General features: G+C 36.2%; 1 protein-coding gene across 4 annotated transcripts in view; it reads right to left on the bottom strand.

Annotated features, from left to right (window-relative positions):
• Positions 1 to 24,338, bottom strand: part of PCNX2 (pecanex 2) — a 98,910-nt gene that overhangs the window by 11,540 nt on the left and 63,032 nt on the right. For 3 of the 4 annotated variants that reach the window (XM_087937519.1, XM_087937511.1, XM_087937521.1), the window contains 6 exons: positions 23,460 to 23,589; positions 11,401 to 11,459; positions 8,927 to 9,139; positions 6,299 to 6,552; positions 4,679 to 4,912; positions 3,421 to 3,524 (listed from right to left, as the gene is read on the bottom strand). In XM_087937519.1, the coding sequence (XP_087793645.1) occupies positions 3,421 to 3,524; positions 4,679 to 4,912; positions 6,299 to 6,552; positions 8,927 to 9,139; positions 11,401 to 11,459; positions 23,460 to 23,589 (994 nt within the window). Of the gene's footprint in view, positions 1 to 2,292; positions 3,319 to 3,420; positions 3,525 to 4,678; positions 4,913 to 6,298; positions 6,553 to 8,926; positions 9,140 to 11,400; positions 11,460 to 23,459; positions 23,590 to 24,338 lie in introns of those variants that run through there. The other variant, XM_087937526.1, reaches the window with a different exon arrangement.

The raw sequence follows: 24,338 nt of genomic DNA, 5'->3' as shown, positions 1-24,338 counted from the left end.
CCCAGATGATTTCTTAAAACTTGATAAGGAAATAGGAGAAATTATCCAACATGTTTCAAAGATGGGATACTGCATTAGTAGTAAATGGAAGAACTTATCTTGAGAACTTATCTTGGCATTTATTTATTTACCACCCTTATTTATTTATTTTTTTACAAATAAATCAAGGCGGCGAACATATCCAACACACCTTCTTCCTTCCACTTTCACCACAACAACCACCTTGTGAGGAAAAATCAGACTGAAAGAAAATAACTGGCCCAAGATCACCCACGTGGCTTTCATAAGTAAGGCAGGACTTGAACTGACGGTCTTTTGCTTTTTAACCTGGTGCCTTAACCGCAGACCAAACTGACCAAGGACAGATAGCTACGAATCCTTCTGTTGAAGATATAATGCTAGGCTCTCCGATATGTACTGAAAAAGTTCCAACAGAACTTAATGCAGATGTCCTATCAGTTACTGGATACACTGCACAATTTAAAAGACAATGTTTGCCATCTACTGATATTTACAGTGACAGGTAAATCAAACATTATTTGCATATATTCCACAAGAATATTGCCAGCATAATCTTGCCTTTAAACTCTTTTCCTAAACTGATTAGACATAATTCATGTGTAAATGAATGCAAATTACTAGCTCACATGTATAGTGTAAACTTCACTTCTGATATAATATACAACTTAGCATTTCTCCCTAAACATTCATTTTGCCCTGTAATGGTAATGGTTTCCTAATGACTGTCAACAGTACAGATATCTTACTTAGTAGAAATTGATGTGTAATATCAACACTTTGTCTACTTAATTCCCAAATAATGTAAATGAGACTGATATATATATATATATATATATATATATGGATCTTTGGTTGTTCGGGTTTTCTCCCGCGTAAGATTCGAAGTATCTAGGCAACGTTTCGATGAAGTCTCATTCATCATCTTCAGGCTTCTGTCTCCGGCTCTGTGCTTCTCAGAGTAATGTGAGATTGCAGCTGCTTCCTCCTTTAACTGCCAGTGGGGTGGGACTTGATTGGGTGGGGCTTGGCTGTGTTCTGATTGGGTGGGGGTGTGTTCTCATTGGTAGGGGTTTGGCTGTGTTCTGATTGGTTGGGTTAGCCGTGTTCTGATTGGTTGGAGGCGTGTTCTGTCCAACCAATCAGAACACGGCTAACCCCCAACCAATCAGAACACAGCCAAACCCCTACCAATGAGAAACACCCCACCCAATCAGAACACAGTTGTCACACCCAATCAGTTCCCACACTGGCAGTTAAAAGGAGGAAGCAGCTGTAATCTCACATTACTCTGAGAAGCACAGAGCCGAGAGACAAGCCTGAAGATGATGAATGAGACTTCATCGAATGCGTTGCCAGATACTTGAATCTTACGCAGGAGAAAACTCGAACAATCAAAGATCCACATACAATACGAGAACCTCAGAAAACATATATATATATTTGCTTTCTGAGGTTTTCGTGGTATTTGTATGTGGATCTTTGTTATTCGGGTTTTCTCCCGCGTAAAATTGGAAGTATCTAGGTGATGTTTCGATGAAGTCTCATTCATCATCTTCAGGCTTGTGTCTTCGGCTTTGTGCTTCTCGGAGTAATGTGAGCTTGCAGCTTCTTCTTCCTTTTAACTGCTAGTGGGGGTGTGACTTGATTGGATGGTGGCTTGGCTGTGTATATATATGTACGGTATTCAGCTTTGTTTGGGTATTTTCCCACTTCATTATAGTTGTGCTTTTAAAGTTGTAGCAATGTTTCGGCAGAATCTCATCTGCCATCATCATCGTCAGACGAACACAATACAGAAGCCTGATGATGGCAGATGAGATTCTGCTGAAACATTGCTACAACTTTAAAAGTACAACTATAATGACGTGGGAAAATACCTAAACAAAGCTGAATACCATACATGTAAGTAAACAAATATATGTATGTATGTATGTATGTATGTATGTATGTATGTATGTCATTCAGCTTTGTTTGGGTATTTTCCCACGTCATTGTAGTTGTGCCCCAAATTTAAATCTGAAACCACTGCAAAAGTCTGACTCACAGATGAACACTATACAGAAGCTTGATGATGGCAGATGAGATTCTGCCGAAATGTTGCCACAACTTTAAAAGCACAACTAAAATGACGTGGGAAATTACCCGAACAAAGCAGAATGCCATACATGTAAGTACGCGAATATGAATATATATATATGAATATATATATATATATATATATATATATATATATATATATATATATATATATATATATATATATATATATATATATTTGGTTTTCCATGAAAAACAAACACATTATGAACTACTTCCTTCCAGGATTTCCTTGCCCCTAACCAGGCTAGTCAAAACTCTTTGTGTTGGGATTGAAGTGCTAATTGAGGCTTCCTGTGGGGAACTAAAATAAAAAAGGGTTTTTCCTCACGAGTAGGTTTTGAGTGGGGCTCATGAAGGGCTGCAGGAGCTGGTCGCAGCCAAAAACGAATGATGTCAAGCTGGCCACGATCACCCTAGCCACACACACCCGCCCCCGAGGGAAAACGCAACACTGAGGCGGCTCTCAATGAAATTGAGTTTGACATCCCTGCATTAGGCATTAAGTTTCATTAAAAAGAATGAGGTATTTTTTCAAGTTGTCTTCTAGCACTAGAAGAATAGATAGGTTCTGTACAAAATAATAAGGCTACAATCGCTATTTATAAATGGTTATTAGAATAGATGTTCAAGAGGACATGAAATAAGGAATTTTGATTGTCTGGACATTAGCATGATTAAAATGCTACTTCATAATCTGAATGGTATATTTGTAATGATTTAATATTATATTTAAATAAAAACATTTTATGAACATCTATGCAGCATTTTAAAATGCATCCAGCTAATTGTTAGATATGAGGGGCTCAAAAAAAGAGACGCTGGTTCATATAATGTGTTCATATATTATGATAGCTCTAATTGATAGCACATATTTCTTAGATATATGGAATATGGAGAGTATAATCCACAGAAAATATGCATTAATACAATTGTTAGTTGTCACCAGAATTACTTTAATACCACAGGAATCTTGGTTATATTCATATATCTTCAGTTGCATCTATTTACTCAGAGACTTTGTTTCAGTCAAAAAGGTTTTTATATTGATAATAAATGGTAAGGGAAAATTCAGAAATTCAAGAATTCTGTTATGTACTCCTGTGCTACAAATACAGAATTATTCAAGATGTACGTATTCATCTGAAAAAACTGCCAAGTTACTGATTTCAAAATTAATTTTTCTTCTTGCACTTCTTCCTTTACGATAAATGAAAAAACAAATCATTCGGATGAGCAAACACTTTTCTGAGCCATTAGCAAGCTATTACTGTCTTAAGCATTGTCACACAACAGAATTACCTGATGGCCATATTGTGTGATGCTGTTCCCAAAGCTCTTCTACCAAGAATGCACAATGCAAAGGAAAGGGTTACTAAAGGAGAATCTTCATCACACTCCAAAGGCTGCAAAACATGTAATATTTGTATTTAGTGCCATACCAAAAGCTCGCTCATATTGCAACCGTCCATTACTGAATAGTTATTAGCCCTTCAAGGTAGGTTGGCCAGGAAACAGTTTCCACAAGTTTGCCCCAAATGCCACTTAATGAGATAGGCTGCAATAACAGTCCTGAAAATCTGTATTTTGTTTTCCCTCCTTCTTATGCCACAGTAAATGAAAGTAGATTCAGTCTGACCTCTTTCTCATACTTTTATTTCCTGGATTTAACACGTGCTTTATTTGTGCATATTTACTCCAAGCTGTGACTCTTGACAGATGAAAAATTCCCTAGAAACTGTACCATAGTAATGTCTGAGAAAAGGATCCTTCAATTTTACAACTTAACATAATGTTTAATTAGTAGTGGTTAATATTAAGCAACTTACTTGGCATATTTTATTGATTCTAAAGAATTCTTTTTTTTTAAAAAAAAAAGGCCACATAGGTTTGACTCCCAGCATCTTTGCTTCTTTTCATCCAATCCTGTTGCAGGCACCTTATTTTCTTTCCTTGTTCCAAAAACCATTTTGGAGAAAAAGTTTAATAACTAACCAATCAAATATATAACCATAAGGTGTGCAACAGCTGTCCTCCAAATGTTTGGAAATTCAACCTTCATTTGCACTGTCAATCAAAAGGCACTGCTAGGAGTTTTTTTTAGTCAGAAACATCTGGAGGACACCAGGTTGCCTACTTTGAACGTAAAATAATTTCTTCATGCCATACTTGTTTCCCATTTTCCCCAATTTGTTCTCTTTCAACCTTAGTTTTCAAGGAGCTTTTAAGAGTCACCCCCTTACAAGCCTTTCCAACTTGAGTTCTCCAGATGTGTTGACCTACAGAATCCATAACCCTCATCCAGTCTCTCTTTTTGATTGTGCTGGCTGGGGATTCTGGGAAATGTCATTTAATAACATTTTGGAAGCACTGGGTTGGGGAAATCAGGTTGATTTGTTGGGAAATATTTAGCACTTCAGAAAATTTATGATTTATGATTGGGACTAAATGTGATGAACTTCCTTTAAAAAAGAAAAGAACACCATACTGTAAAAGTTTTAATAGGAACCACTGCAACTACCTACAAAGGGTTATATAAACTTGATAAATAAATGCTCACCTCCACTCTTTTCCCAGCACAGAACTGAATCCAATCTAAGTAAACACTACAGAAACTTGCTCTGGTGATTCCTTGAAGGCAAGGGACATAATCATCATCAATGTTAATGCTGAACATGGCAAGGTCACGCTCAATATAATGCCATTTGGAGAATGGCTGTAGTGTCTTCTGGAATGATTCATCTCTTAGCCAGGACAGGATTTTGGGGGAGCTTGCAGTAAAATATATAATGCTCTGTAGATGAAAACAGAAATGCAGTTTGCTTTAGTAACTCATTGAACTAGGGGATGTTCAATTATTCCAGACATTAGAGAAATGCCTCCATGGAGGATATGTACCACTACTCTATATTTTCTTCTACTTTTTGTACTCCTGGGTTTTTGCAGGAATACATGCTTATGGCTCAGAAGAACTCAGAAGGGATGATTCAAAGGTGCATAATAGTAGAAGAAAACTGCAAGAAAGCCAACATTAAGACATTGGAAAGGATTAATTATACAAATGTTATTATACCTGCTTAAGATTTATGAATATCATTCTTCCAGTTTTATATTTAAATTTGTGTTTAAACGTGGAGAAAGGGACCTATTCAGTGCAAAAGCCAGAGTTTTAATTTTTTTTTTTTTAGCCTTTGGAAAGAGATAAGCACACCATGCCTTTTAAGGAGATTTATGCTGACACAACACAAATGGGAGGAGGGGAAACCACCCTTTTTTTGAAAAGCAGTCTTGTGAGCTCTCTCCCTCCCTCTCTTTTAAAAAAAAGAATGAATTGACAAGCAAATGTGAAGGCAGTATTTAAATAATCTCCAGTAGCCATGCAGTAAATTATTTCAAATATATGCAGAATGGCTAAAGGAACTGACCCACTTTCCTAAGAAGGGAGCAGAATTCTTTTAAAGTTGATAAACAGCCCCTCACTCAAATCTGGTTGTCAACCAGATGGAAAATTAAAAAAGAGGAATGTTTAAAAGAAGAAGGCTGAGATATATGTCTGATGTAAATGTAAATATATGAGTGTTGCAAAAGCCACAATGAAAGAAATGAAATATACTGGACACTGTACATACAGCATATTTTATTTCTTGCATTGTGGCTTTTGCATTGTGCAGGTGGTCCTTGACTTATGACCACAATTGAATCCAAAATTTCTGGGTCTAAGCAAGGCAGTTTTTAAGTGACTTTTGTTCCACTTTATGACTTTTCTTGCCACAATCGTTAAACAAATCCCTGCCTTTGTTCAGTTAGTAACCCAATTGTTCAGTGACTCTGGCTTCCCCATTAACTGTGCTTGCCAGAGAGTCACAATAGGTGATCACATGACTCTGAGCCACTGCAACCGTCATAAATACTTGCCAGTTGCCAAGTGTCTGAATTTTGATCATGTGACTATGGGGATGCTGCAATGGTTGTGTGAAAAACGTTCATAAATCACATTTTTTCAGGACCATTGTAACTTCAAAGGGTGACTAAATGAATGGTTGTAAGCTGAGGACTACCTATTTTTTAAAATCCCATTAGCTGCTCAGAGTTGCTTTGCAAGTAGGCGGCCATTCCACATAAAATGAAAATAATAAATCAATAATAGACAGCTTTCCTGCAGATGACTGAACCATATTACCTTTATGTAATATCTAATGAGTATCCTTCGCAGGTCAAACACTTGGAGCATGGTGGCTGCACTATTGTCAATAATATTGTACCCTTCTAGAATGTACTGAGTCCGTGTTATTTCCCAAGTCAGCCATCGAAGGTTGAAAGCTGCGTTGCATGAGAGCAAGTGAGGGAAGTGGCCTGGTTTACAGCAGCAGCAATTTTCATTGTCCTCATCTCCTTCTGTTATAGCCTCCACTTCCCTTTGCTGGCAGTAAGTCCCTTGGAAATGAAATACAGGATAATCACAATGGCAGTAACTGCAGAGCTCAGTGCAAATAAGCTCTTCATAGAAAATTGCTGGCTCTCCTTTAAATAGTTAATATATACCAATTAAACCAACCAAAGGGAGAGTTATGGCAATAAATAAAATGGGCTGATTACACTGTGCCGAACAGAAACTGCTAAGGAACAGACTGTTTATTTCACCTTACTAAGTAAATCATGTCAGATTCTATGCCACGGTCTAAAATTAAATAAAATAACAATAACTTCCAAATACTTTGCCTTAAATGTAGAAAGAAGCATATGCAATTCTGATGTGCATGCCAAGTTTTAGCTTTCTAAATGGCTTAATCATAAACTCAGAGTACCCTTTCTAGTTTTATATCCTGGCTATGCCTGTTCAACAGCCAGGCCATAACAATTTAAGAAAGTTTTGTACGAAAGGTTTTATTTGTTAGTTCTAATGAAATCCAGTCTTTTCAAACCAGCTTGGATCTAAGTGATCTGAGAAAGTAGGTGGATAGATGAACAATCCTATAATTGAATTTCATTAACCCCAAATCTAAAACAGTTGGTCCTATATATATCTCTTATAATACATTTATAAAAGCATAGGTATTGGCTTGAATAACACATCGGATTACTAGTGCAAACTAAACCTCAATCTGCTATCTCAGATCCACACAAACAGCAGGAAGTATTTGTGTAATAGTTATACCGTACAACATTCATATAACATTTGAACATCAAGTTCCTAATAATTAGAAAGAGATATCACTTCATGACTTAAAATAAATATCACCAGCATAAAGAAAGAGAAAGAGAGAAAGAAAAGAAAAAATGGAATATGTATAAACAAAGACAGACATAGGCAATATAAACCCAATCCAAAAAACATAAAGAAAAAATAAAAATAAAAAAATAAAAATAAAAGTATACATGGACCAATAAAGGCAAAGCTATTAAGTCAACATAAATATGTAGATATTGTGCTCTGCTAACTGAGGTGATAATATATTTTATAATTATACCCTGTATCCTTTTTTTATTTGTTCTTGTTTATTGATTAATAATATCACCAGAAGCCTCCTCAGTAGAGCTTTTTGGCCTGACCACATCTACCGTGTTTCCCCGAAAACATGACCTATCCCAAAAGTAAGTTACTAGCTTGATTTTTACATGTGTGCCCAATACAAGACCTACCACCAAAATAAACCCTAATTAGACCCTACCCACTCCAGGGTGCATGGGTAAAAATGAAACTAGGGTGGGGATGGGGGGTGGAGCTGCCCTACTACTTACCTTCGGACAGTTGTAGCCAGGCCTCGCACATCGCGACACCTGCCTTGCCAGCCCATTTCTTCTGCAGCCATCAAAGTTTTCCTGAAGGCCTCTGCAGCTGTTAACAGCACCAGATCAATCCAGAGCTCTGTTATTGTCTGCAGAGGCCTTCAGGAAAGCCTTGCTGGCTGTAGAAGAAGTTTCTGAAGGCCTCTGACAGCGAAAGGGAGGCCAGGGGCGACACATGCAAGTGGGGTGAGTCAGTGGAAGACATTCTCTCCTCCCCCAAAATAAGATCTGGTGCCTTTTTTTGGTAGCAAAAAAAATTATAAGACAGGGTCTTATTTTGGGGGAAACTATATTTCATTTTTGGGTAATAATGAAAATCAAAATATGCATAATTTTGAGGTATGTAAATGCGTACTGTTCAGCTCACACATCATGAAGCATATTGATAAGATATTAATCATAAATATTTAGATTCTGTTATTGCGTAAGTGTATCATTTTAATGTCTCTTATTACAGAGATAAGAAAAGTCAAGCTCTAATAACACTGAAGGTATGTTCACATATAACAAAGATAATCCCAGATTATCCAGTATAGATTTCACTAGGAGAAAAAAAATAAAAGCAAAGCAAAATGCAATCTATAGAACCAGGAAACAAGAGCTATTAATGATGAAGGCTGAAGCTTTATAAAATGTTCCTTGGGAATGTACTAAATACTATTGAGTTTAGTGGGATTCACATCTAAAATAAATATAGAAAAGTCAGGAGTGCAAGTTTATTACATATTACTAATATCTAATGGGTCACCAGGTCACTGTTGTGTTTAATCCCCATGGAATTAGATATTAATCCTGTTTTACAATAAACCAGATATGAGACATGAAAACCATTTTGGCCCTGGAAAGAATGGGTCTGGCTGTCACTTTCTGGCAGTATTTGTTACACAAAAACTCCTTATGTCGAAGAATCTGAAATGATTTAGCAGCTACTCAAATTTCATGCTAAATTTCAGATCCACGCAATGAATGAATTTTCTGCTTTTTCTTGACCGCTGTTCTTTAAGGTAAGGAGAGGTCTTACCTCGAAATTCTAGCCCCCTGAGTTGGAATGTGACAAGACCATTTCCAATTTCTATCAAGTGAACAAAAGCATTTAAGTAATCAGATGCCAAAATAAAGCAGTCCCCGGAACTGTAGTTTCCCCAGCGTCCAAGAATCAAATCTCCACAAAGGGTCTCCTGCAGAGATCTTGTTAGGTGCTCGTAAAAGATGGAGTTAAGGTTATCATCATTTCCTAAAATCAGAGGAACACAAAGAACATAAAAGGGATGAAAAAAGTACCAGCCACGAATCTTTTGAGAAGAATCCAATTTTCTTACTGCTTGTTTAATAGCCAGTTTCTTTCTTGGAATTTTAAGAGCACTTTTGTCAAAAATATATTATATTTTACCTTGTTCCCTTTTGCCACCTGTATCAGGGAGGTAGGTTAGTAGAATCTGAAGGTGGTGGATCTTTTCCTACAACCAAAAGATCGCATCTTTCATACAACCAACAGATCTAAACGGCTGGGATCATCTACAAAGTAGTTTTTACACTTTATTCTATTTGTAGAAATAGCTGAAGACAAGTGTCACTAATAAATATTAGGAGTCCTTTTTGTTATTTATTTCTGCTTGTACAGTTCTTGAATATTGTGATTCCACCAAGAAATCCAAAGGCTTAAATAAATCAAGAAGTGATGTATTTACTGTAGGCTGCTGCTGGGTGCACAATAAGGGATTGTGTATGTAGAGTGCTACCTTACAGGAAAATATATGGGACACTCAATCTTGCCTGCAAATGTACTTATTTGCTCCTTCTCCCTTCTACAATGTAAATTACGTGGCCTATAACAAAGCAAGTGAAGAAAACTGGATTCTTGAATCATACCCATTAGACTTCATTACGCAGCTGTAGCTTCCAGATTCTGCCTCTAATTGCCTCATTTAAGCCTGACAACGAAAAATACTCGACCATGATTTAATTCTATGAAAAGTTAATAAATACATAATACAGCTCATGCAACTACACTGTGGCTTAAGTAACAGGGCAACATATGCTTCTGTTATGAGACAATGGATTAAGCTTTTTAGTTTCTTTTCTTCCAGATAAGCAGTCAAGGGCATCCCTGCATTAATAAGCTAATTAAAACCTGAGAAAAACAACCACATTTTGGAATTCAAATGGGAACTATGTAACAGTTTCATTGGAATGAACGAAAATCACAGAACAATGCCTTATACTTCTGAGTTTCTTACACTTGAAATTTAAAAAAAAGAAAAAAAATCTAACTGAAATGGAAAGGAAAAGGTAAAAGCAGCTATTGTAAAATGGTAACACAAAATGTAATAATGTAGAGAAAGCTACAAGCATTTGGAAAAAGTACTTGGTATTGGTATAATTTCTGGTGAATTTTTATGAAGTTACTGGTCTCATCTATAAGTCTGTAATGGCTCACAAGGCAACAATGAGCTTTATACTACATGTTACATAAAGTATGCTGGTGTTTTTCACCTGCTTGTTTTCATGTAATCAAGGCTTGATTTATTCAGAATATGCCACCATCCAAACCAGTGGTGGGATTCAATTTTTTTTTACTACTGGTTCTGTGGGTGTGGCTTGGTGAGTGTGGCAGAGGAAGGATACCGTAAAATCTCCAGTCAGAGGTGGTATTTGCCGGTTCTCCAAACTATTTAAAATTTCTGCTACTGGTTCTCCAGAACTGGTCAGAACCTGCTGAATACCACCTCTGATCCAAACAAATGGGACATACAAATGGTCAACATGACACTTGGTTTTATTATTAATTCAATGGGTGATCAGTAGTAAATAGGTTTCAGGTTAGGAATGATGGATTTAGAACATCAAAACTCTTTTACACCTCTTCTAAATCAAAATATTTTTCTTTGCAAAACCACACTATTTCAAAATTTAAAAAAAAACCTGTTTTCATTTCATTATATTGATGTATGTATACTGTATATATAAAACACTATTATACTATGTATTTATATGTAAATATAAATAAAGCTATGTATTCCATTTTATTTTATTCATACTCATATTATTTTTATGTCAGTCTTTGACTTGTGGAGCTACATTTTCTTTATGCATCAAACATTGCCATTTACTCAGTATTTATGATTTATATCTTGCTTTTCCCCGAGGAGCAAAAAGTAGCATGAGTACAACTGTAAATGAATTGGATTAAGCTTCCCTTCCAAAAACAGAACACAGCTGTCTTGTGTGAAAAGAACTAGGCACTTCTATTAACACAAAGTGTGCGCAATCTTCCATGCATAACATCACCAGAAGCAAGGAAGCACTAGTCTCTCCAAGGCATGTGCTCAACTGGTACAGTTGGAATCTTTTAGCAGCTCTTCCACAAAAGTTTGCAGAACAGTTTTCCTGGAACATCTTCTGCTGGTCTATCTCTGAATCCAACTCAATATGTTCAATATGTTGAATAAACTTATCTTCACAAACAGACATTTAAAAAAAAATTCTGTTTCCTACCTGCATCCTTTTCAATCTGGAGTACCAGTCTTGTGTTGGAATGGTCTGCTCTTTTTGTGCTGGAAAGAAGATAGGTACCTATAGATTATGTCAGGTGGTGGACAGGGAAATTTTCTCTTTATGTATTTGTGCATAATTATATATTTTATATATTTTAATCTGGCTTCTCCAGAATTTAGCTCTCTTTTCTTATGGTCTAAATCAGGGGTAGGGCAACTTGGCTCTTTTATTATTTATGGACTTCAACTCCCAGAATTCCTGAGTGAGCCATAAAAGGTTCCCCATCCCTGGCCTACTGGTTTTTCAGTTGTGGGGGAAATCAATTTTTGACTTGAATGGCACTGTTTAATATACAAATGTAGGACATATTTTAATATACAAATGTAAGACATATTCTTTATATGTCCTACATTTGTATATTAAACTGTCCCATTCAAGTCAAAAAGTGATTTCCCCACAACTGAAAATAGTAGGCCAGGGTTAGGAACCTTTATGGCTCACTCAGGAATTCTGGGAGTTGAAGTCCATAAGTGATTGAAGAGCCAAGTTTCCCTACCCTGGTCTAAATGTTCCCTCAAGTTGCCAGATGCCTTAAAAAAAAACCACCCCAGTTTAATCAAAAGGATGCCCTCCTGCAGTGGGATTATAGGGAACAAATTCAGCACCTCTGGATGGAACAGAATTTGGAAAGTGAACGAGTAATTTTCAGCTCTACCATAGGTAGTCCTCAACTTACAAACATTCATTAAGTGACCATTCAGAGTTATAACAGCTCTGAAAAAAGTGACTTATAACCATTTTCACACTTACAAACGTTGCAGCATCCCTGTAGTCACATGATCAAAATTTGGACGCTTGGCAATTGGCATGTATTTATGATGCTTAGAGGGTCTTGGGGTCATGGGGTCACCTTTTGCGACCTTCTGACAAGCAAAGTCAGTGGGGAAGCCAGATTCACTTAAGAACCGTGTTACTAACTTAACAACTGCAGTCAACTGTGACAAGAAAAGTCATAAAACCGGGCACAACATAACAGCTGTTTTGCTTAGCAACAGAAATTATGGGCTCGATTGTGATCGTAAGTCGAGGACTACCTGTATTTTCCTCTTGCTTACTCATTATTTATACCTTTGTATATTCATTTTTTAAAAGTCATTCTGCTTTCTCTTAATTGCCCTGCTAACTGAGACTGACATTACCATAGATATAAATCATATACATACACTAGGGCTTGTGGGATCATTCAGTTCAGTAGCTTCACTTTATCTGTATGACTAGTCAGAAAACATCAAACCACAGAGTTGGGGAAAAGAAAGCTAAACACTAGGCAGAAAATTTGAAGCACTGTGTATTTTTCAGAAAAAGTTCACCCACTTTCAGTTCAAAAATATTAAGAAGGCATAAAATATCCACAGGGTTGAGCGTTTATAATGTTCTCTTAGGAACTCACAGAGATTAGATTGCTCTTGATCCTGCTTGCCTTTCAAAAGATCTTGAGAACGTGGTTTGTCCTCAAGCATGGGGACCAGCGAAAGAGGCAAAAGTGGCTCATTGATTGTTTTTGAGGGTAAAATTCTGCTAAGAATTTTATATACTTTTGTATTGTTGGTCTGATGTTTGTAAGCCACAGAAGGATACATAGGAGATGGGCAGCTGTATAAACTGGAATAAGCAAACAAACAGATGAATGATAAGAGCAGAATTTGGAATGTCTTGGTTCCATGGGGGGGGGGGGTGTTTATCTGTCCAATAAGTATTAATCTTGCTACCTCCAGTCCAAATCAATTTAATGAAACTATTCAGAGTCTGGAGAGCAAGAGCTTATAATAAAATACATCATATGAAAAAAGAATTAAACCCAAAACACAGTCATAGGATGGTAGCAGAATATAGAATTTACTATATTTGAGCTGTAAACATCTACATGCCCCTTAGATGGTAACAATACGTTTAGAGTTTTTGTAGTTCTCTGCTGCTATCTAGTGATTCAGATTTGGTATGGTAGCCTAGATATGGTAGCCATAGCATTTCACTGCCTAATAGACATTAACGTTTGATCACTTGTTTGTTGTCTCTTTGCATCTAAAGAAAATACTAATATCATCATTTCAAAAAATAGTTATTAAAGTTAAGAAAAACATTTGCTTTTACAAGGAAGGATGCTGAATAGAATCCCAGTTTAGAGAAAGAAGTAGTTTTTACTTAAGCTTTTGGTTTTGTTTTTTTTCAGCAGATAAACTGAAATCCTCATTTATAGGTTATAAACGATATGTTGCACCTATACGTCATAAAACTGACATATCACCTTTAAAACATTGCAAGGATATTTTAATAACAGATTTGTCAGGGAAAATAGTATGTAACATAGAGCAGAGAAATGCCCAGTACAATTTTACAGTAAGAGAGCCAATAACTCCAAATCTATACTTATTTTTATTCTTCTAATTTTGAGCTAATTCTGGTTATTTAAAAATATAAGTAGTGGTGTTTACTAATCTAAAACATTGTGAACATTTTGGAGTCATTTAACTATGGATTACATCTATTTTACACTTTTAAATATCTTCATTATTATGGCAGCAACATGTTAAATGCTATAGGGATTGGTCAACTTTAAACTCTAATACTCAACATTCCAAACTGAGCTGAATATTCGACCATGGGCTTTCAGCTGTCAGGTATGATCTCTTTTAAAAAATTAACTCCTGGGACGACTGAGCAATTTGGCTTTTCTTCAGTGGCTTCTTACTTTGAATTTTGTTCATACTGCTCAGTCAGGGTGATAATTAGCTCAGTAATTGAATTTCTTCATGAATGGAGTTATTCTACACAAACTGAGTGCAGGGCCTCTGGAGTTTGTTCAAAGAAGCCCATAGAAATGCTTAACATTTTCTGCAAGGAACCAGCACATTCTGAAAGACTCCTTTGGATTTTTTTTTAAACCCACATTTAAAAAAAATTGTTAGAAAAACAAATGGAAAAGTATTTGCGCACAATAGTTTTTCATATTGCATTCCTATGGTGATGAGACATTATTTATTATATCATTAACCTGAATAACATTTTAATTTCCCAATAAGTTTTTATGACATCTTGTTTAAAAGTCAGAAAAGTCAGGGACAGATCCATACCCTCAATAATTTTGTGGTGTCCAGTTGTGATTATGAAGAAAGGGAAAGTCAGTCTGCCCATGTGCAAAATTACTACAGTGCTTATTAGGATGATCATATATAGCTGTGCTAAATCAGATGACTACTAGCTGGCAACAAAATGATCAAGAACACAGTTTCTCAAGCTTGACGACTTTAAGTGTGGACTTCAACTCCCAACATGGCTGGCTCGGGAATTTGTGTATCTTAATGTTGCTAAGGTTGAAAAACACAGATCTAGAAGACTTGAACTCTGTGTGGCTAATCTAGGTGGTCATCCAAATTTATGTATGTGATGGCACATGAGAAAGACCTTGGGAGACTGGGCCAAGAGATGCAACCAAAGGAACAGTCAGGTTAGAGACTGTCACTTTCTGACAGTGAGAACAATCAACCAATGGAACACTTGCCCTCGGAAGTTGTGGGAGCGCCATCACTTGAGACTTTTAAGAAGAGATTGGACTGTCATTTGTCAGAAATGGTGTAGGGTTTCCCGCTTGGGCGGGGGGTTGGACTAGATGAACTACAAGATCCCTTCCAACTCTGATTATCTGTATCTAATATAGCTGGCAACTGAATAGCTGGCAGAGCAAGATGCTCAAAAAGAACCATCTTTTATTTGAACTGTAAAAGGAGACAGGGGAACAGAGTTTTTTGCTTACTATTACTAATACTATTGGCCTCACAGGGTAAATCAGATAGGATTTATTACCAGGTGAGGTACATTGTAAAGCTATATTGAACCTTTTGCCCTGTCCACTATTCAGTCATGGACTATGCTGTCTCTTATCTGACCGTTCCCTTGGCTCATCTCTTGGTCTAGTCTCCCAAGGTCTTTTCCACATACCATCACAATATGGTATTAAAATCTGGCAACTCTAATGCTTACTATTTACTCGTATATTCAAGACCATGTTTGTAAAAAAAAATAAAGTTTAATAATATATGGAATTCTTTGTGCTCTTTTCCTGTAATTTCATTTCTAAATTATAAGTATTCTTTTCTTTTCAAAATCTCTGCCTCTTACAAGAGGTACTTTGCTTTTACTTATAGTTTAATTTTTGAAACATTAAGTCTGTCGTGCTGCTTTACTTGAACAGATAACCTTCTGGTTCTCCCTCTTCTCTGACTTTGTTGTTTTATCCTTACAATTCATTGCCAGTGTACTTGTCTAAGAAAGGAATCAATTGAAAAATGGATCTTGGATCTGCTCCCAATTCCTATTCATAATCATGCTGTTGCCAACTAAATTTATATGCAAAACATATAAATGCAAGCAAAAATGGAAAAGAAGAAAAAGAAACTGGTATAAATTTTAATGGTTGAATTACTATATTTCTATTTCTGTGATTCTTAGTATTTTCTTAAAGCTCACAACGCTTCCACTTATTTACTTTGTCAATTACAGGCATTAATTCAAAACTACTATACTATAAATACATTGCATTTTTTGACTTTTCTATGTTAGATACTTTAGGTCAATCAAAATCAATCTACTGTTTTTTATTCTTCAATTAACATTCGGAATACCCATGCATCATGTAACCTAATTTTTTTGACATTTTTTATGGCAGTCATTAAGCAAATGCAATGGTTATTAAGCGAAAAACAGTAGTCCTTAAGCAAATCAATTTTGAGTATTATTTTTTTCTGGAAACCGGCAAAAAAGGGTAACAAATTATGGTCACAAGACATCACAAATGACTGTAAAGATGAACCAAGTTGCCAAGTGCCCCCAAATGTGATCATGTAATTACAGGGAGAGGTGTGGCCATAGTAACTTCAAAAACAGATCGTCCTTAGCTTTTGAGGGATCTGTCCTAACAATGAACAGTTAGGCAATCAGTCATAAGTTGAGGACTAACTGTATATATCTACACTTATACATATGCATATGCATATGCATATACATATACATATACATATAAATATAAATATAAATATAAATATAAATATAAATAAATATTGTGGAATATGATACCTCTCCAAAGCTGCTTTATACAATAAATTACATAAAAGAAAAGAAACCGAGTGAAAATTATAGTGCAGTTTTACAAGCGACAACAAGAGAAGAACAATAGCAATAAAGCAGACGGCTCATGGCTGAGCCTCTTTTATTAAACTAACTGCCAAAAGGGAACAAATGTTAATTTGTTTTTAAAGTCATATGACCATAGGCTACAGTATTTCTGTTTTCAGAAATAAAGAACAAGTCAAAGAATATGTCAGATAAAAAGAAGAGATTCACAGTCAGGAAAACAAAGGCAGCTTCAGTGTGGCGCTGACGTGTAGCACAATTTGACTCTGTGCCCGCAGAAAAAAGTTGCAGCTTAATGGATACAAATATGCCGTACTGAGAAAAATGTTGCTGTAGCAGTGTGGGTTAAGAAAACTGTGACGGTTCAGATTACATACTAAATTACATGTCCCATTATTCCTTATTTTGTTGATGATGACTAAGGTCAATTAGAATTGCAGTCCCAAAACATTTAGAGGACCATATGATTTTCACCAGAGTACAATCATTCGGTTGGCCAAATTTTATTCTATCTCCATTTCCATTGAAGCAGCATAAAAAATGTTTTATTAACTCATGGAAGTTTCTAATGTGGCAGCATAGGGTAAAATTTGCCTCATATCATGGCCAAATATGCCAGATGTCTCGTGAGAAGGACCTAAAGATGTGGCTCTGCCAGTCAATTGATAGCCCCAGTGGGAGAACAGCTCAATAGAAATGATTGAGTAATAATTAGATCCCATCTCTTCCGCCCCCACTGCGCCTCGCCCTTCCCATGTGTCTTTGGTTTTAATGTTTGATTTTAACTTTTTATGTTTTAGATTAGATGTAACTGTGGTAAGACGGGCAGCCAATACATACATACATACAGACAGACAGACAGACATAACTCCAGGGTTGGTGCAGACAAAACTTCTCGAGGCAAGTTGTTCCACTTAATTGTTCTAACTGTCAGGAAATTTCTTCTTAGTTCTAGATTGCTTCTCTCCTGGATTAGGTTCCATCCATTGCTTTTTGTCCTGCCTTCCGGTGCTTTCAAGAATAGGTTGACCCCCTCTCAGATCCCATCTGTTGAAAAATTTCAGCTAGCAGGGTCCAGGAGAAGAGCGGTATCTGCTGTGGCCCCACCCTCTGAAATATTTCTCTCGGTAGAGGTGAGAGGTCAGCCCCAACACTCCTGGCCTCCTTCTGGAAAAGCCTTAAAACCTGACTTCTGCCAGCTGACCTCCGGCCCTGATAGGAGTATTCTATGCTCAGTGTGGGTGATAGTGTAGAGAGAAGATTCCCACCCCACCCCTTTCTCGGGATAAAGTTTATGTAACTTTTCCTTGGCTACAGATCTCTAACACCAAGCAAGAGGCTACAGGCTACAGATTTACAGATCTGTAAATCCATATGTGATGGTGCATTTAAACTAGACTCCTGGTGAGATGCAGCATCAAAGGAAATGCTGCTTTTATCGTTGGCTCAACTGCAGGAATACTCCTATCAATACCTTTGTACACTACAGTCCAGTCATAGTCATTTAGCATTATATATTATTTGAAAAACACAGGCAAATAAATCAGGAAGCAATTAAGTGATGAACAATTTCATTAATAATTTAAGAAGCCTGCCATCAAAGTAATTGCCAAAATAGATTCAGTAGCAATATAAGACTAAAAATACATTCAGGGGAAAAAAAAATTGGTAGATGAAAGCAGAAGCTGAAAACAAACTGAGGGAAAAAAAATAATGCCTAAGAAGCAAGAAAGCAGGACTCCAGTTATATTATCAATAGACTGTCCTAATGACAAATAGCAAGGATAGCCATTTGGCTACTTTGAAGGACAGCCTGTGATTAGTGTTATTATTTTATATGTTTGGTCTTTGACCGCAGGCCAATAAAATATATTGATATAAGCATAAAGCCCTGAAACATTTAGAAAATGTAATTTTAAAGATACCGGGTGGGGTGGGGCAGTGCAGTTATAATTTATCAGGAAGTAAAGTATGTCTAGCAAGTTCAATAACAATTCTGGATACTTGGATTTAAGGAATTGATTCAAATAACTGTCAGCCCTGCAAGATAAGAAACCAATTCCATATTTAAGTCAGGACTACTTTCATTGCAACGGCTACAGTAATAGAATTTGCTTCCACCTTCTCACTTTATCTTTAGGCGAACCAGGGAGAGACCCAAGATGTTTTCTCAGGTTAATTTCTTGATGTGGGCTCAAACCCCTCTTATCTGACCCTTGCTTTGGTACTGGTTCCACCTCCTGTTATTCAAGATCACTCCCTATGGCAATTGCCTTTCTCTGCAGTCTGGCTTAGTTTGCCTTCTAAAACATCAGTATCCTTCTCATTCTAATAGCTTTATAGCAGGGAGTTCTTTAATAGTGCTATGGGGGATTTCATGTACTTGTAATTAATAAGATTTTCCTTATTAATCTGAGTGAGATCCAGGATTTCTACCAACCATGGCACCAGAGTTCTTCATCTTTTGCTTGCTATGTTTCATCATAGGAGGATCCACATACAGGGAGTAAAATATATACAAGTCTTGGAGTGGATCTTTCTTACTTTTTGATATAAAAACTATTTGGGAATTGTCTGATACTGTAATAGTATGCAGGAATGAACTTAGAAGATAGGAGCAAGAATTGCACGGCCTTTTTTTTTCATGCTTTTGCTGAAAAAGCAAACTTTGTTGGATGAGATTTAAAACAAGTCTCATTCAAGAAAGTAAGAAAGAGCCAAATAAGCTACTGTAGTATAGTGCAAAGCTACTTGAGATACTTCCAATGCTTCTTGTTTTGCATACCTTTGAATATACATCGGCTCTGGTATTTAGGTTGATGTTCCTCTTCAAACAGTTAAATGAGGTATTCAATAAACACACAAAATTACTATTATTTTAAGAGAGATTGATGGCCTAAGTGTTTTCTTTACTATTTATTCTATACTCAATGGATGTAGATATTCTGAGGCTACAAATCAAGAATCAGTCATCAGTCAGTCAGCATCATTGGGAAATCTGGCAATTATAATTCCATCAAAATTGGTGTGCACCCAGCTAGGGATTTAGACATCACAGATAATATTTATCATGTAATGTTGAGAGTTCACACATAATGATTGAAAATTTACAAATAAAGTTGCAGTGTATGATATTCAGGACAGTGCTCACTATGGGGACTTCTAGTCAGCCATGCCTTCTTTCAATAAACTGCATTTTACTTCCCCTTAACCTTACATTTTTGTACTAGTTTAACCTTACATTCACATAGCCTGTCATCATTCCAAAGGCAATGACTATGCTTGTGTTTTTCTACATCAACAGTGGCTCCCTCAAATTTGTTTTTCACTTTCTCTCATGCATGAATTGCGTTGTTTTAGTTACACCAAGATCAGCACTACAGGAATGAGTTAACCATACAGAATGTAAAAGCTGATTTTAGGCTTGCAAAGTAAGTCAGATTTAAAACTAGAACATGAAACTCTTTTCTATCCTACCCAAATGTACAAGTTCTTTCTTTAAAGTGCCTTTTATATTCACACACATAAGGATAACTCCATTGCCTAAATCTATGTAAGCCAAACTTTTGTTATTGTTCATAGTACATTTCTCCTCAGGGACAAACAGTGAAGAAAAAATAGATTCCTGTTTCTAGTTCAGTTTTCAGTATTTGGGGAAATCAAAGTGCCTGCAGCTCCTTAGGAGTAAAGAAGATACAGAGAGAAAAGGTGCTGGAGATTAGAAATATCATGGTCCTAGCTAGATTTGATTCTTTCCTTCCTTCATCAGGTTGGTCAACAACACACGGGTAATAATTTTTTAAATTGGAGCAGGCAGCAATTCAAAATGAGTAAATTATTCTCATAAATTATGATTAACATTGTGATTACATGTGCATATACACCATTGTAATCACTACAGGAAAGGAATGCATTCCACTAGGAACATCTTTTGAACAAATGCTTTGAAGTGAAGGCTTTCAGCCAATTAAAGAAATTGAAATTAATCGTTTGAATTTGGATTGATTAATCAATTCCATCTGCACGCAGAAAGCATTCTCTTTGGCTTTAGAGGATGGAAGCATCTGTCAAAATGTGAGGCAGGAGAAGGAATGTCTCTTCTAAAATGGCACGTTCCACAGTGAATTTTTGCATCAATATTTGTTAAGACATTTTTTTTTAAAAAAAAATCTTATGTTTGTTTAATGGGACCAAAACATGTTATGAATTTATACAGTAAATTATTGAAGTAAACATTATAGCCAGTTAAAAATTAGTAATATGTGTGCAAAACCACAACTAGTGTTTCAAATGGCTCAAAAGATCTGGCTCTTTGCCCAGGCTTTTGGCAAGCATGATTGAAGCGCCTGCTTCTTCCTTTTCTTTGTTCCCATCTGGTTTTGTTATCTCTGCCACCTTTGTTCCTTTTTTTGTTTTGCATTGTTTTCTTGTTTTTAATATTTTTAACCATTTGTAAACTGCCCAGAGTTACTAGGAGTTGGATGGCATATACATTTAATAAATAATAATAATTCATTTATTTCATTAATCTTGCACAACTATTTGATTTATTAAATTTATTTGCTGCCCCTCTCATATCAAAACCACTCTGGGCAGCTTTTTAGTATATTGTTAGCTATAATTTTTTTATTATCTCATGAATCATAAACACTGAACCTAAGGGGAAAAAATTAAAGCTCATTTGACATTATTTTGATCACATTTTTGTGATTTCACTGGAAGTACACTATGGTTTCCAACAGTAGACAAACAGTGACAAGGAATGTTTGCCAAAAGGAACATATTTTGTGGTTATGAATTCTAGCTACAATATATTAGAAAGGCTACTGAAGCATTTAGAGGCACTATGTAGGATATGAATTATGAATGTTGTTGCATATGAAATGTACTTAAAATAAATGTGGCTTCTCAAATTATGCTCCTAGGACATCTTCTCAGCTTTCTTCCGAGTTCAGTGTTTTGCAACCCTGAAATTCTGTTATATAGAGAATATATAAAAAATAGACGGTTATGGAATTCTGACACTGAGAAGGCAAAAAGCTTTAATCCATACAGGATGGTAACACTATGAGTAAAGAAGGAGGATAGATACGTCTGGTCATAAACCAAAGCACAGCATTGGGAAGGCTTTTGGAGATGGCAGAGCTGACACATGGTCATAGTCAGAAGTACTATTTTATGATGGCTCTATTCTGAGAGAGCTTCTCTTTCTTCTACTATTCATGATCTATTCAGGCTAGACTATTGTAATGTATGCTTTGTGGTTTTTCTTTTAAAGATGATTTCATATCTTCCTTCTGTTCTCAATTCAATTATCTGACTTTTGAAGGATTAGATTGCTCAATTCTTTTGAAAGCAAATTAATACTTCAAAGTCTTTCTTCATTCAGCTTATTGGACTCATCAACAAGGAAACTTCTTCCTTGTCCACCATTAAGGAGAGGAGAAGACAGAGGAAAGGAGAGGTCTTACAGAATGGATAGACTGGAGAGAAAAGTTGGACAGTGTAATTAAGTAGTAGTAGAAAAATTGTAGAACAGTTGTAGGTTCTTGACTAGGATATGTAATGGTATGTGGGAATGACCTTGGGAGATAGGAGGAAGAGCTCCAGCCTGGATGATGATCTGATAAACAAGGAGCAAAGGCTACTTTCAGAGTTGCAAGATTCTCTTAATGTAATCTTAGAATTACATTAGACAGTTGTAGAAGTTCTGATTGTGTTTCTTATCTGTACCTTGCGAGTCCTAACATCAATCTTGCAAGTCTAAAAAGTACCCTTTTCTTCTTCTCATCTCTCCCAAGGTCATTCCCGCATATCATTACAGGAAGGGAGAAGAAAGAGGAGTGGTTTCTCTGGAAGAAGGGAAATGAAGACCTAGAGGGATGAGAGCTCCATCCCAAGCCTAAGAATGAGGAGAAAGGAACACCCAGCTGGTTGTGGGCAGCAACTTCACTCAACACCCCAGAGGGGAAGGAAGGGATCAGTTGTCAGTGGAAAAACTGTGATCTTTGGAGAATGACTGAGTAGATGACCCTGGGGAAATGGAGAAGCAGTAGGTATTTGACTAAGCAGTTCCAGAAGATCGAGCCATAATGAGTATATTACAGTACATTCCAGTACATTCCTTTCTTTTCACTCTCTCTCTTGTCAAACCCAGAAATCAAGGGGAGAAATAGAGAAAAGGGGGGGGGGGAGGAATCAGGATTGGTATCTTGGAGGGAGATTTAGGAGGAAACCTGACACCAGTATTGTACACCTGTTGCACCTGTTATAAATACCTGTGGTAAATAATGTCACTGTATATAGTAAAAGGCATAGAAACCGCCACAGTCTTGGTTTTTCTGTCACTCTTGCAAACCAATAAACCTCTAGTTAAAACAAAACCCGCCACAGTCATGGTTTTTCTGTCACTCTTGCAGACCAATAAACCGCTAGTTAAAAAAAAAGAACTTTGTACACATTATGACAACCATGTCTGCTGAAACATGAACATCAACTGGCTAATAACATATGATAATCCCTACTGATTTCAAATGCCACAAGGCAAGAATGGTTTTATTTCTACCAGTGGCTGTGGAATCAATAACTGTTGGCATTCAGAGTAGTCATAGCTCTCAAACTGCTCCCTCCCCATAGAGTTTTGCTGCCTTTTGCAACAGAGAAATGTGAAGTGACAATTCTATTCTGACTGTTTAAATATACAACTTCTAAAAATGGCTAACATTCCATCAAAAACCATTAGTGAAATGCATCATGAACAATCACAAAAGGAGTAAAATAATCCCCACAGTCTACAGAAAGTGAACTACATTCAATTTAAACCCCACATTTTGAATAAAAAAGAGAATATATTTATATTACTTTTATCTTACTTGTAATTTCTTTCCCAGAACTTTACTGGTCTGGCGTATGATGTGAGAAATATGACACTCCCTAAAAATGGACTCAAGGGAGTAGAAAACATTGCAGTGGCCAGAGTCTGACAGAAAAGCATTGCAGAGTCTGAAAACTTCAAGTTAAGGTAGCATAAATATTAAATTCACTGGATTTTTACAATGTCCTTTAGGTGCCTCCTGATTTACTTAGTTTCCTTCCCAAAAGACAGGTGCAGCAAAGTAATGCATAAGAGCTAAAGAAGAACTGTGATTATTTAGAATTTGATGTAATGAAAATATTGAAGCTACAATACAATGAACTTATAATTCATGCTAATTTGGGACAGAAAGTCATAATTAAATGCAAGAGGGGAAAGAAGCACAGGAAACAAATGGAAAAGATTAGTGGAAAGCAGCAAAACTCTAGGAGAAGTCCATGTCAAATAGTGAAATGAGCAACTAATATAAATATTACAGATTTCTCTGTCTCCAGTAAGTTGAATATTTATCCTTGATAATAATTAATACTGCTATCTTATCTCCGGCTTTTCTTAAAAATAGTGCTTTTAAATGCAAATATATAACAAAGATTCAACCTATACAAATATACCCCTGAAATGAAAGGAAAAAGGCTTGCAAATTCCCGATAAAGAAAAAATAAATACAATGTAATCAACCAGAGTACTGTAACTTTTAAAATGCATTTTGCCTGTCATTTAGGAAATATGTCATCTAGTATGTAAATATGGAACCTTAGGGAGGGGAAGATTTTTCTCAACTTGGCAGAAAATTGTTTATACAATTTGTAAAAGTATCAGGGACATACTGTCCTTTTTTAAATTACATATACAACTGGAGAACAAATAATGGAACACA

The sequence above is a fragment of the Pseudonaja textilis genome, chromosome 1 (genome assembly GCF_049901715.1).
Source record: "Pseudonaja textilis isolate UNSWEBS1 chromosome 1, rPseTex1.2, whole genome shotgun sequence".
Lineage (NCBI taxonomy): Eukaryota > Metazoa > Chordata > Lepidosauria > Squamata > Elapidae > Pseudonaja > Pseudonaja textilis.
The sequence above is the reverse complement of the archived record's forward strand: the minus strand, read 5'-3'. Positions and strand labels throughout refer to the sequence as shown.